This window comes from Notolepis coatsorum (assembly GCF_963971535.1).
Source record: "Notolepis coatsorum genome assembly, chromosome: 10".
NCBI classification, from domain to species: Eukaryota; Metazoa; Chordata; class Actinopteri; order Aulopiformes; family Paralepididae; genus Notolepis; species Notolepis coatsorum.
In genome coordinates this window covers 49075392-49090063 of record NC_140174.1, presented here as the reverse complement: position 1 = coordinate 49090063, position 14672 = coordinate 49075392, and the positions used below count along the sequence as shown (strand labels likewise).

General features: G+C 42.3%; 1 protein-coding gene across 2 annotated transcripts in view; it reads left to right on the top strand.

Annotated features, from left to right (window-relative positions):
• The window catches only part of LOC311235974 (myosin phosphatase Rho interacting protein), a 106625-nt gene that overhangs the window by 40685 nt on the left and 51268 nt on the right, over positions 1-14672 (top strand). For both annotated transcript variants that reach the window (XM_084323521.1, XM_084323522.1), the window contains exons 4-6: positions 12717-12868; positions 13491-13575; positions 14296-14461. In XM_084323521.1, the coding sequence (XP_084179647.1) occupies positions 12717-12868; positions 13491-13575; positions 14296-14461 (403 nt within the window). The remainder of the gene's footprint in view (positions 1-12716; positions 12869-13490; positions 13576-14295; positions 14462-14672) is intronic.

The following is a 14672-nucleotide window of genomic DNA, read 5'->3' as shown; positions in this document are numbered from 1 at the left end:
TGTTGTCGTTTGAACAACTTCAGATTTCATGGGAACTACCAATCCCCCAAATCAAGAATGTTTAAGATGAATGAAGTAAGATTTTGATTATTTGAAATATGGCCTGTGTAGACTAAACTATGCACAGAATTATGTCAGTCTACAAGGTCCGGATTCTACATGGTCCGGCAATGTAGACCTTGTAGACCAGGGGTTCCCAAACTTTTCAGGCCAGGGCCCAGAAAATAAGGCGTCAGAGAGCCGCGGCCCAATGCACATTGTCTGGCTTTTTTTTTTTTTTTTTTGCCAGGCGACCGATTTTTTAAGCCAAATATCACTTCAATCCTATTAAGTTAGTTCAAGTTAGTTATTCATTTATATGTGCTATTTATGAGAGGGCTAACTTGTTGCAAAATAATAATGATAATAATCATAGCCTCATTAAAATACTATTGTTGCTTCGGTTGTTTTCAGAGTTTTATGTGCATAATCTGTTATTTAGTTTGAAATGTTCGTTGAAATAAGTAGATTTTACGTTTTTGTTTATTTATTAAGTTAATATAAAACCATATAGTCACATTTTAGAATACAATAGAATAGAATTTTAGAATACAACTAGAAACACTGTCCTGGCCTGCTTCTAAGTTCAGTGGCCTGACAAAAAAAATAAAAAATAAAAAATAAAAAATAAAAAATAAAAAAGATTTTTTTTTTTTTTTTAATCATCTCGCGGCCCACCCGTGGCTGCTCGCGGCCCACCTTTGGGTCACGACCCCGACTTTGGGAACCACTGTTGTAGACAATTATCAGTGAATGTTCATGCATTTTTAAGAAGGGCTACTTCCACAAAAAAACAAAGAACTCACCAAAACATCTCGGTAGCACCTTATCTAAATGTTCTATTTCATATATGGAGATTCATATTTATTTATGTATTGCATGCATTTCTACATTTTATTTCCTATTTTGTTTATTCATCCCAGTATCTTTCTTTCTTATGTGTGGAATTCTACAAGGCATTTACATTCACATTTACATTTAGTAATTTAGCTGACGCTTTTATCCAAAGCGACTTACAAGTTCTGTACGACAGGTCATCAGGAAGGATACAACTCTATCAGCTGAGTAACAATATTCATCAAAGTGTTGCGTGTTACAGTGTAGGTTAGTTTATTAGGACAAGTGCATGACAGTAAGGTTAGTTAGGGTTAGATTTTTTTTATTTTATTTTTTAAATTTTATTTCAGATAATGGTTGAAGAAGTGCGTCTTTAGTCGACGGCGAAAGATTGGATGGGATTCGGCTGTCCTAACTGGGGTGGGTAGTTCATTCCACCATTGTGGGGCAAGAACTGAGAATAGGCGTGTAGGTGGTGTATATGTGTTTGAGGATGATATCCTTCAAACAGGCAATAGTGATGATATAATTTGGTCGGTGCTGAGCTGGGTTACTTTCCTCCAGTGTATTTGTCCCCCGGCCCCACCCAATGGCCCCATGCACACACACACACACACACACACACACACACACACACACACCGAAGTAAAAAAAAAAAGAAAATTATTTGATTTTTTTTCTTTTTTTTTTAAACTTCGATTTTTTTTTTTATGTTCGAAGCTTGTGCCATCGAACGAAGCTTCGAAGTATTTAAGACAGCCCTAATCAGGACTGAAGTTGAATAAAATATTTATGACTGTTTAGACTGCATTACTCTCTGTCACATTGATCTCCTGGTTGTTCCCCACTTAGGTTATCTAACTATCGCACTACCACAACTAGAAACACTGGCCTGGCCTGCTTCTAAGTTCAGTGGCCTGACTGCAAAAAAAAAAAAAATATATATATATATATATATATATATATATATATATATATATATATATATATATATATATATATATATATATATAATAATAAAAAAAATTACTTTTTTAATTAAATGTTTTCAAGTACCACCAGCAGTACCACCAAGTACAACTAGTGGTACGCGTACCACAGTTTGAGAACCACTGGCTTAAGCCATTCCAGGAACTGTTAATCACTCACTTAGGCCGTGATATTTTTCATTTGAATAATTTCACTGAGATGTGTCTATTACTGGAATAATAAACATCGGTATGACATCACACATCTTTTAATTTATTTTTTACTTAAAATTTTTATTAACATTTATATAGACAAACAACACTTAGAGTCTTAGACAATACTTACAATGACATCCATAACACAACAATGCACTAACATGGGCCCCTTGAATATGGCTACGTTCAGCCTCCCAGACCCACATAAGAGCGACTCCCGCCATCCACCCCCAGAAATAGGGCTCCCCCACATCCCAGGTCCGTCCCACGCGGGGCCAAGCACTCAGCGACACGGGTAGGGATGGGTACCTTTCACATTTGAACCGATACCGGTACCGGTACCTGTGAATCGATACCGGTACCCAACGGTACCTTTTTTCTGTACTTTAGTCTCAAGAAATTTAATTTACCTACCTCAGTCGTAAAAAAAAGAAAATCCAAACTTCAAATAACTACAATTTCGACAGTTTTCGGCTTGTCATTGCTCCGACTGCTTTGTTGTTGAATCAAGTCAAATCCTAGGTAAGCATATATTGTGCGTGTGAACGTTGACATGAAAAGAAAAAAGTTAAAAAAGAAAACAATAAAAAAGTTTATTTTTTATTTTTTTATTTTTATTTTTTTTATTTTTTTTATTTTTTTTTCGGTTTCTCGCTTGATTCGATACTCGGTAGTACCGACGTGTTTCGGTTCGGTGCCTCAAAAGTACCGAATTCGGTACCCATCCCTAGACACGGGTCCCTTGAATTTAATTGGACATCACACATCTTAACTCGGTAACCTTTAAAACCAAATTAATTTGTACAAGACGCTTCATAGCTTTGGGGTATTTGTGAGGTTATGAGCATAATTAATAATTTCTCTTTTTGGTGGAGCGGTCCTTTAACACATTGAGCACCACGCCCCTTCCGGGAAATTAGGCCTAGTACGCCAACGCTTTAATCAATGGGAGGACGGGGATATTTGCGAGTGCTTAAAATATATCTTAAATTATGGCTATGGGTCTTATACACCCGTCGCTTATCGATGACTTGCTTGCAGTCAACATGTACGAAACGGATAGTTTTTTTCATCGGTACATTTCCGTTTTATACTGTTTTGAATAAGAGTATAGTTTTGGTGATTTCTAGTAATTCCAGAGAAATACGCGATAATAGCCCTTTAGTGGAATACACAAAAACGTTGTCATTTTTCGGCTGATTTATGAATCGTTTTCAAATAAACGCTAAATTATCGATTGCTTAAAAATATATCTTATATTATATCTATGGGTCTAATAACGCTGTCGACTATCAGTGAGTTGCTTCCAGTCAACATGCCCAAAACAGATAGTTTTTTCATCCGTACATTTCCGTTTTATACCGTTTTGAATAGAGTATGGTTTGGGTGCGTTTGAGTAATTCCACGAAAAAGACGAGAAAAAGGCATTTTAGTGTAATCCAGTCATCACGTTGTAATTTTTCGGCTGATTATCGAATCATCCTGAAATCAACGCTAGATTATCATTATTATATCTCGTTGTGCATACATGAAATGGCTATCGTAGCGGGGCGCATACACCTACACACAGATAGCTTTGATCGCGGTAGAAATAAATATCGGTTCAACGCAAGGTTTCATATATAGTGTTCTTACCTTGTCTCTGATGTAATGCAAAACGGGCGGGCGGGGTTAATATTCACATTGGTCGTTGTAAGCCCCTGGCTCGTCTGAGTATTTAAACCCCGCCCGCCCGGCTCAGATCGGCTCCTAAAACACACCAGCCCATTTCAAATGGGATGCAATAGCTCCGCATGGCAGTAGAGGGCGGTGTTGACCATCTGCCAGCTCAGACAGGGTCTGAAGGGTATACCAGAGGCTGCAGCTATGAATTATGAATAGATATAGCGAATAAACTAAACAACGATCCCAAAAACGAGTTAACTTGTTTCTGGCGCTGAACGCATGGCGGGCAATAACGAGTATACTCGTTTTTGGCGCAGAACCAGTTAAGACGTTTTTTTTATCAATCATCACAGATTCTGTTACGTAGTCATTAACACTTTGAGTGCCGACGACGTGTATTGTCGTCTTATCATGCATAATTGAGTGCCGACGACGTGAAATGTTGTTTGATTTTTTTATTAGCGATCTGAATTCATATTTCATCAACCGAGTCTCCCGTTGGTACAGCAGACCCTCTAGGACAGTGGTTCCCAAACTGTGGAGCGCCCTCTAGGTGGTGCGTGACATGAAAAGGCTAATTAATGGTGGTAAAAAAAAAATTAAAAATGTTTTTAACAATAACATTTCATAAAAATCTTAGTCAAACCTTTAGTATTATGGATATTAAACATGCTGGCAGAAAATGTCATAAAAATCTTAGTCAAACCTTTAGTATTATGGATATTAAACATGCTGGCAGAGTACATGCATCCATATTGTCGTGAACATTTTAATTAAATAAAGAAATTCCCTATCCATAGTCGCTGTGGGAAGAGATAAAATAAAAGATTTAATCTGTGCACGGAGACCAGCAACAATTTTTTCTAGCAGAAACCCATTGGGGGTCAGCTAGGTCGGGAGGTGACAGGGGATGCACGGCCAAAAAAGTTTGGGAACCGCTGCTCTAGGAGCTCAGATGGGAAAATACCGCCCCCTATCGTCTATCCCTGTGTAACTGCAGCCCATTCTATTATACTGGGAGATCCCTCTGGGGGGAGCCTACTGGCTCCATTATGCTGGCGATGGATCTGATGAACATGGAAGTGATCGCGAGTTGGAAAGCAGGGTGGAATATATATTTACAGCAGCCAATAATCAATCAAATGGAATAATCTTTTTGGAGAACATCTGATCTAAGGTAAGGAGTCTATGTTACCAGTTTTAGGATAATCAGAGCTGTATTCACTGAGATATCGGCATGTGCCGTGTGTGTGTATGTGTGTGTGTGATGTTGAGGAAATGAGAGAATAGATTTTTCAGCCCGCTTCTATAGCGTGCATAAGTACACATATACTATCGATAATCTAGCGTTTATATGAAAACGATTCATAAATAGGCCGACAAATGACAACGTGTCTAGTGTATTCGAGAATATTCCAATAAATGCCGTTTATGGGGGAATCTTTCAATTTTCCGGACATTTTCGAGATAACAATAGCTTTCTCGAAATGCTATAAAAAGGATATGGACCGATTTATTAAAAAAAAAAAAATCGACAATGTTGACTGCAAACAAGTCATTGATAAGCGACGGGCAGATTAGACACATAGCCATAATTTAAAACATAGATTATGCGTTTTTAACGCTGACATTGAAGTGGATGATGGCATTCAAGGGGGTAAAAAGGAAAACAAGGCCGGCACTGATAGTGTTAAGATACTTGTAGCATAATAATTGAGTTGTTTATATAAGGCTGTGTTTTCCCCCTTCTCCCTCTTATGTTTTTATGGCCCAGATTTTATTTTTAGTATTTGTTCAGATGACAGATCACCTCTGTCTGCGGCTGTAGTTTCGTTGGCTTGTGTTTTATGGACAAGGTTGAAACCGGGATTCCCTGTCTGTCTTCATAAAAGACCCAATATGGTCTAGGTAGGACCAGGCCAGATTGTGCTCAAAGTACGACTGGGAAATATATCCATATTTATCATTTTATCGCCAATCTGTGTGATTTGTATTTTGGGCTTTTCTTTTTTTCTTTTTAAACCGTGACCTCGGATGAACGAGGGAAGCAACAGTTGTGATTGGAGGATCAGGAAAAGAGGGACAGGGCAGTTCAACATGACGGATACGGTTTGGATTGCCTAGCTGGCGATAGTGATGTTTATTTTTTTCCATATCGCCCCAGCAGCCCATGCTCAAAGTGATCATTATTAGTCATTCTTCTCCTCTTGGCCTGCTGAAGAAGCCACAATTAGACAGCCAGATGGTATGATGACGGGAGGGGTAAAAATGGAAACTACATCAATGTCGGCAATAATGAACAGGGCACCCAGTAACCAGATCCCAGTTCACCCAATACAGCATTTTGTCATCCTTGAAATAGTTTCTTCCGTCCTATAGCTTTGTTAAAGTATTTTCTTTTCACCCAGAGGTGGCTGTATCTATTGTAATCCATGAAAAAAGACTACAGGGGGGACATGATGACACTGCTTGCTATGTTGTGGACCAGTACACGCCGGGGCGCTACATCAATGTGAAGCGGTGGCCTCTTAACCGATTCGCGGCCAACCACGTATATATACGTGATTGGGCGCCATCCTTAACACATTGAGTGTCACGCCCCTTCCGGGAAGTGACCCCTTCCGTGCCGCCCATTAAACCCATGTAAACGTAGTTTTAGTTTGTAGAGCTAAACCTATATTTTATAGTATATCTATGGGTATAATAATGCCCTCGAGTCTCAGTGAGCTGCTTCTGGTCAACGTGCAAAAACAGATTTTTTTTCATCCGTACATTTCCGTTTTATACCGTTTTGAATATGAACATAATCCGGCCGCTTCTGAGCAATTCCAGGGAAAAGACACGAAAACAGTGTTTTTGTATAATTCAATAAACACGTAACGTTAGAAACTAACCTGTTTCTAACTGGGTGCAATAATGCCGGAAGGCGTTAGAGGGCGGTATAAGACCGTCTGCCAGCTCAGACACACTCAGAACAGTATGCACAAGGTGCCCCGCTGAATTATGAATGGCAATAGCCAATAAAAGAAATACCGTGACAGAAACGTAGATCTACGTTTCCGGCACTCAGCGATCGGGCGACGGAACCGTAGATCAACATTTTTGGCAATCAATGTGTTAAAAGGCCAACCACGTGTATATATACGTGTTACCACTCGGTTTTGCTTTTATTCCATTTTAATATCCTACTCAATGTCACAGAGCTGTATTTTGGCTGGAAACGGCATATCGGGGCTCCGAAAATTGGCGCTGGCCGGGTGTCACTTTTTTTTCGCTACGGGTTAGCTTTTCTGTTAGCCTAAAGCTATGGCTTTACTAGATCGCCTGGAATACTTTTTGCGACGCCGAATTCAGTATGCAGTAAAGGAATATTGCATCAGCCAATGGACATATTGATCTACCAGATGGCGATCAAATAACTGGGAAATTATTTTTGTAATCCAACCGGCCACAGGTAAGAGCGATTTGACGTCAATTTCAGTCTGATCGGGCCTTGTTCTCATAGCCATCCACCCGGTCAGCGTATGATGTTGCAATAACGAATGCCGTTATTGGTAATCAATAATCAGAAACGACCCCCCCCCCCTTTCATGCATTCATGGTGGAACATGACAGGGCTTGACATTAACTTTTTGCTCAGATATTTTACTTGTCCGAAAGCTAAACTTACTTGTCCGAAATGTACTTGTGAAAATAAAGGCCTATTAAAAAATCTATAAAACCGACAAGAGATTTGGACAATTATTATGATTTAATAACTTAAACACAGTGTGTGTGTATTTGTTAGGGATGCCCCGATCACGTTTTTTGTCACCGATCGTCGTGAGCCATATCGGCCGATACAGATCCGATACCAATCGTTTTTGATTAAAAGAAATTCAAATTTATTTTATATAATTTATTTTTAATTTTTTTTATAAAATATATATATTATATAATTAGACTTGTACTTGTATTATCTGCGAGACATCGCCACCACGCAACAAGCTCCACTGTCTGTGTGTACTCTAGTAGCCTCCAGCTACAGCCAGGATTCTCCGGAGCTGCAGCTGGACCTATACTCGAGTAGCCTCGAGCTACGGCCAGGATTCTCTGGCGCTGCACCTGGACCCTATTGGTATAACGTTACTTAACTGTGCTCAGCAAGCCCTCAGCTCGAATACCCATCGATCAGTGTTATAAGACATTGATATCAGGAGCTATCATAGCTACTGCTAGCCGGATATATAACGTTAATACAACGCCTCAGTGAATTATTTAGTTCAATGGGACATTTCGTTTTTAACAGTGAACTAACTTGCGCTAACGTGAGCTAACAGCTAACAGCTAACAGGTATCATACCTACCTACTATACTTGCTGGAGCATTTGTTGATGTCAGGAGCTATCGGTAGCTGGCCGGCTAGATACCGTTCGGTTAGACAATGCCTCATCATGTATTAAACTAAAAGTGAATAGTTGACTGGGTCATTTTGTAACGGTAGCTAAGCTAACGTTAGCTCAGGGAGACGCCGACACGCCGTCTCACTAGACTAGACCTGTGTTTACATGCGTGCAGGAGGGGCTGGACTCGAGAGCAGACGCCGCACCACCGGTGTCTGAGACAGAACTCAGCGACAGCGAGTGAGAGCGGGTTTGACGGTCGGTGAAAATAAAACATTATCACCGATCACCGATCGCATATTTATACTGATTATCGGCCGATAACGATCGGTGGCCGATCGATCGGGGCATCCCTAGTATTTGTGTGTGTGGGGTATATACTTTATGATCAGTCCTCCAGCTCATCTTCACTCCCCATCAGCACGGTCAGCTCATCTTTCTCATCTCCCCTCTCTCTTGACGACCAGGGGTTAAACCCTGGTCTATGCCTATAGTTGTATAGTTGTTATTACGGTATAGTTGTTATTACGGTATAGTTGTTATTGCCATAAATAACACCATTCAAATAAATAATTGTATTTTTATTTGAAATAATTTATTTTAACAATAGGCACATTAGAGCAACAGGTAACAACAAAACAACCAACTTTTATTAAACATTCTATTAAACATTCTGATATTTTCGCGGGTCTCGTGCCACTGTCGGTGTCAACTAAGCGAGCACCCAGAAGACTGTCACCGTTTGTCCGGGACAAGTAATATTGACGTACAGAGATTGAGAGTTTCCAGTGTGACACTGAGACAGGCACTTTCTGATCAGATGGAATAACTTTACTATTCGTTTGGGGAATATATATATATTATCTTTTTACTTGTCCAGTCGGACAAGTTAAATTGTATTATGCTTGTCCGACCATTTATTTTACTTGTCCCGGACAATAGGACAAGCCTTAATGTCAAGCCCTGCATGATACCGATCATATGCATTTAGATTTTTTACTTTAGCTTGTGTAGGGCCGAAACGCCATAGATTTAACGTTATTAGCTTAGCGCCCTATAACTAGCTTTGCAGGAATTACCCCAGAACATTGCGGTATATAGTTCATATTCACGACGCTGTAAAACGGGAACGTATTGATGAGAAAATAATTTCTTTATGGCATATTGAAGGGAAGGTTTATACTGTCAATTGACAATGGACACATAGCAATAATATAAAATATAGATTTAGCTCTACAAACCACCTCACGCACAGTGAAAACTTGTAATGAAAAGCTGGCCTCATAGAGTGGGATTAGACGGCCCCCAATGGCCCCGAATGTGTTAAAGCCAAACTATTGGCCAAGAGGAGAGGGGAGAGATGCTCTCCAGTCTTCCAAGCAGCATTCCTCTCATATGCCCATATTTGGTGAACTGTAGCAGGCTCTTAGTTCCAGGACCAGAGATAGAGCGAGAGAGAGAGAGAGACCCCAAAACCACAGTGAAACGTCAGATATGCCCCAGACCCAAACATTCCACACGCAGTCTGCCATGCCGAGCACCCAGTTCTGATGATGCTGCGGATCGTCATTGCGATGTGTATTAGGATCACAGGAGAGTTCGCAACTATTGGTTGCTGGTAATTATTAGACTGACACTGTTGGAAGACGAAGATGGACACCGCTGGTCTGACTGGATGCAGCACTGAGAGTGATGGTAAAAAATGAGTCAAAATGGATAAATTAACTCTGGGAGGGAGCAGTGGAAACTTAAGCTTAGACCACCCTGAAAGTGTTGAGGTTGAAAGGGGCAATAACCACGAGGAGAATCGTGAAGGGAGCAAGGCCACGCAGCGCAACACTCTGCTCTGATCGTATAACTCTCCTCTGTCCAGCCCTGTCACTGAGACACCCAGCAGTCCCTACAGTCCAGCCAGTCGAGGCGTTCCTCGAACCAGCCACTTCCCTCCAGCCGGAGTCGACCGCTTACCAGGTGTTGGATCCAGGATGCCAGTTTACGGCTGTGAAAGCATTCTAATATGGCAGTCGTCTGAGCAGGAGGGGGGGGGGGGGGGGGGCTAGACTGGCAGTTCCTGTCTGTTGAGTGCCGGAGAGGAGTTTTGATGGAGGGCACTGCGTGTCGAGGCACATGTGCCATATAAAACAGCGGCCTCCTCGCCGCAGCCTACCGCGGCAACCCTCTTGACGGGACTTGACACTGGCTCGGCCTATAAAAACCTCCTGAAGGATTTATCCTTTATAGAGTGGGTGTACTCCACTTAATTCTGTGTGTTTTTTCCTCTCAGTTTTTTTAACAGTCTTTTTTGGGAGTGGGGGGGGGGGTTTACTATTTGGTTTGGGATACAATTAAAAATACCCAAAATTTTTCGACATGAGGTGAGGGGGAAATTGCTTTGCAGTAGCCGGGTTGCGGTATTACCCTATTCAACGGGTAATTTAGCTTTAAAGGCACTGGTCTCTCTTTTGGTTTGAATCCGTTTTCCCTGATTGATTAATACGGGTTGTAACATTTCCGTCTGTTTCCGGTGTTTCTGTTTTATTAGCTCTTTTGTGTGACATGTTTCTGGAGAGCTGAGGAGTCTGTGAGAAAGTTGTTAGTTTTAATAATACCCCGCTGCGGGGCTAAAAATAGCCGGCCCCATGGAAGGCAGACACAATCGGAGGATATGGGATTGGATCTGTTGTGCAGAAATCAAACCCAGCCATAATTCGTCAGGGTTTGAATGGCGGTCTTGGCAGATTCATCTCCTCTGTTTTGGTGCCAGAATGAGTTGGACCGACGTTTCTAAGCAACAGCAGTCTCCTTTTTATATACATCAGCAGGCGTTTATGAAATCCAGCCTTCGGTGTAACAAGTAACCCACACATAGAACTGACCGTGGACCAGCATCTGGCGTCAACCTTTTATTTTAACTTTGGTCAACTTTGCCTGTACAAGCTGTACAATGACCATTAGGAGAGTAGTCATTGTCATCATTGTAATTAAAATAATACAGTATTTTAAATATACATGTATGCTCTCTGCTTCTTTTGTACAGTTGTGTCTCAGTCCTATACGTCGTACCAGCCATCCATGTTCGCTTCACCGGCAATCTAGAGGTCTGCTCTGTAGACGAGGGCAGTGGATTATCACAGTGAAAGACGGTGAAAACGATTTAAGCTACTTGAGTTTTACAAGCCTGATAAAGCCTGGTAGAGTCAGAGCACACAGGCTTAAGCCATATCAATAAAGATAAAGACCAGCTGGAGGTCCTTCCTTTCATTCATAGTGGTAAATGAAGAACTAAGGATCCCTAATAGACTGTTGGATTTTCTCCACAGCCATTACAGATGTGTGTGAGGGAAGGGTCACCCCTGTGCAGGACTCGTCCCTCGTCCTCTACAGTATTAATAGCCTAGACCCCTCCCCTCTCTGTCTTCGCTCTCTGTTCTCTTGTCTAATGGAGGGAGTCCTTATGTTCTCCTGAGTTCCTCTCGGAGTGCGACCCAGTGTAATTGCCATATTTGGCGCCCCCCGGGGTCTACTGGCGGACCTTAATAAAGCTGGATCTGTGTTTGAAGGGCCTTAAAAGGAGCTGGGGAGAGAAACGGCACCTGTTCTACATCTACAGCAGCAGGCAGAGCACAGCCTGATAACACACTGCAGGACTCAGACCAGATCTGGGGGTCTGAGAGAGAGAGGAAGTTCAGGGGAATTTTGTGGTCCGTAGATGACGATGACGAGACAATAAATGAGCAGGTAGAGATAACAATGACATCACTGTCCAGGCCAGCCAAACAAATATGGCGGAAGTTCAGGCCAGTGTTTGTGTCTCTGTGTGGCTGTTTGAACCGGCACTGGAGTTGCACGCAAGTAATGCACGTATTCCTAACTGTCCTGTAATAAACCAAGGGAATGTGGAATCTATTGGTCTTAGGCATTTTACTGGAACAGACGTGGAGTTACCAAAGCTAATCCATCAAGGAGGTAAAAGGGGTGGGATTATTGTTATCATATGGGCAGCCCAGCGCCCCAGGATTCTCTCATGCTCCAGGAATTAGAAGAAATGTGTCCTCCATCCCTCAGCTGCTGTACAGAACACACACACACACACACACACACACACACACACACACACACACACACACACACACACACACATACACATACACATACATACACACACACAGAGAGCAGCTTTAGCCCAGCCTCCCAATGCTGTCATCTCCTCTATTCACCCTGTGGGTACTGGAACTGAAAGGATTTCCCTGGTTGCCATGGTGACCTGTTGATAACAGTGGGGTGACCTTACAGTAGACTCCTGATAGGCCTGATGTGTCCTCTGAGGGAGAGGGAGAGAGAGAGAGAGACATTGTAATACTTGATGACTCAAGTCCATGGAAAGTCACGTAATACCAAATCACGTTTTTTCTTTTTCCCAAATTTCTCTGTGCGGTTTTGGAACACACACAGGGGAACACGATCGCACACCGGCGGTCTCTGCGCTCGGCTCGGCGGCTGCCCGTATGGCAACGAGGCGGCGAGTGAGCGACCTGTGGAGCACCTCTGGAGCGGTGGAATATTCTCTAAGCTAATGTGATCCTCAAGCACATTGTCTTTCCCCCTCCAGCCGAGCACGCTGCCTCAGGGAACTGTCAACATGAACCTGTGTACAGACGTCATCGACGCCGAGCCCAAGACGGGCCAGAAGAACGCCCTCTGCATCATCACCCCGGAGCACGAGTACTTCATCAGAGGAGAGAATAAAGAGATTATCAATGGGTACGTGTGTGTGTGTGCATGTTTTCTGTGTGTGATTATCAGTGGATAAGGTGTGTGTGTGTGTGTGTGTGTGTGTGTGTGTGTGTGTGTGTGTGTGTGTGTGTGTGTGTGTGTGTGTGTGTGTGTGTGTGTGTGTGTGTGTGTGTGTGTGTGTGTGTGTGTGTGTGTGTGTGTGTGTGTGTGTGTGTGTGTGTGTGTGTGTGTGTGTGTGTGTGTGTGTGTGTGTGTGTGTGTGTGTGTGTGTGTGTGTGTTCCAGTGACGCAGAGTGTACATGGCATTTGAGGTTACAAAACGCACACAATCAATTTAAAACATGCGATAAATCACCAGCACACAAAAATAAATACAGCTCATGTGCAATAGCACATCAAAGAAAGCAATTACAAGTCAATATAGGCTGTTATTAATTAAAATAAACAAGTGGTCACGTTTTAAGTGATTCCATGATTCCCCTGCATCAATGTGCATGTGTGTGTGCACGTGCATATGGTTTTTTGCGTATGATTATCAATGGGCATTTTTGTGTGTATGATTTCATGTATAATAATTATCAGTGTGTGTGTGACAGTATGAATAATTGAGTGTAATAACGGCCCTGTCTGCTTGCGGCCCTCTCTTCAGGTGGAGTGAACAGCTGGTGGTGTACCCCAGGACCAACAAGCAGAACCAGAAGAAGAAACGCAAGGTGGAGCCTACAACCTCACAGGTAACTGTCTAAAGCTGCACCCAAATGACTCATGGCACAACAACATCTTTCTTGAGGCTGTGAATCAACCGTAAGCTTAGAAGATAGTTCTTTATAGGCCCTGCATATGTAAACAACTCAGAACCTCCTCTTCCAGGGACCCAATTGGCCTATCTCAAACTAGGGATGCACCGATCCGCCTTTTTCACTACCGATACCGATACCTGGGCTTTGGGTATCGGCCGATACCGAGTACCAATCCCCATTGTTCAATTAATAAACTGTATGCCTCACTGTGTGGAAGAGACTGGGATCATTATTTTGTGCAAGGCAACATCAGGCTTGACTTAAAACATTATTTCCCTAACTTAGTGAAACTAAATGTAACAAATGAACACATAAATATAAATGTACTGAATTGTTATTTATAATTTATTATATTATATTCCTAAAAAAAATCAGTTTATAAAAAAAATATTTGATACCAGATCCAGCTATTTTAGTCATATCAGGGCCGATATCCAATATTAATATCGGATCGGTGCATCCCTATCTCAAACCCCGCCCTCTTTTCTTCATCCTCCAATCGCAACTGTTGCTTTCCTCGGGACAAACAAAGTTGAGTTGGTTAGCAATGATTTCTAAATCCTCAAAGAGTATTTAAATGATTTTGTATGTGACCACAGATTTTCTTCCATTAAATTGACGATGTCTTTCTTCCTCTCTCCGCGCCGCGTCCAGGAGCCCGGTCCGGCCAAGGTGGCGGTGACGGGCTCAGGGATCCCCGAGGCGGAGAAGGTTCCGGACTCCAGCTCCATCATCTGGCAGGAAGAGCTGAGCCAGAGGGAGGCTGACGGGGCCGCTGTCTGGTCCGCCGCTGATCTGCCCCCGCTGCTGCCCCCTGCAGGTCTGGAGGAATATCTCCAAACTACTTTTTTTTTACGTCGTTTTTTTACGTGCTTGAAAAGTTTGAATATGTAGCTGCCCCCCAGATGTGTAACTGTTTACCTTTACTTATTAGATTTGCCCCAACCCTAGCGATTTTTAAGTCTTTACATTTAAGACCCGCCTCTTCTCACTGGCTTTTCATTCCGGTTTTCAGGTTGAGCCGTACATCC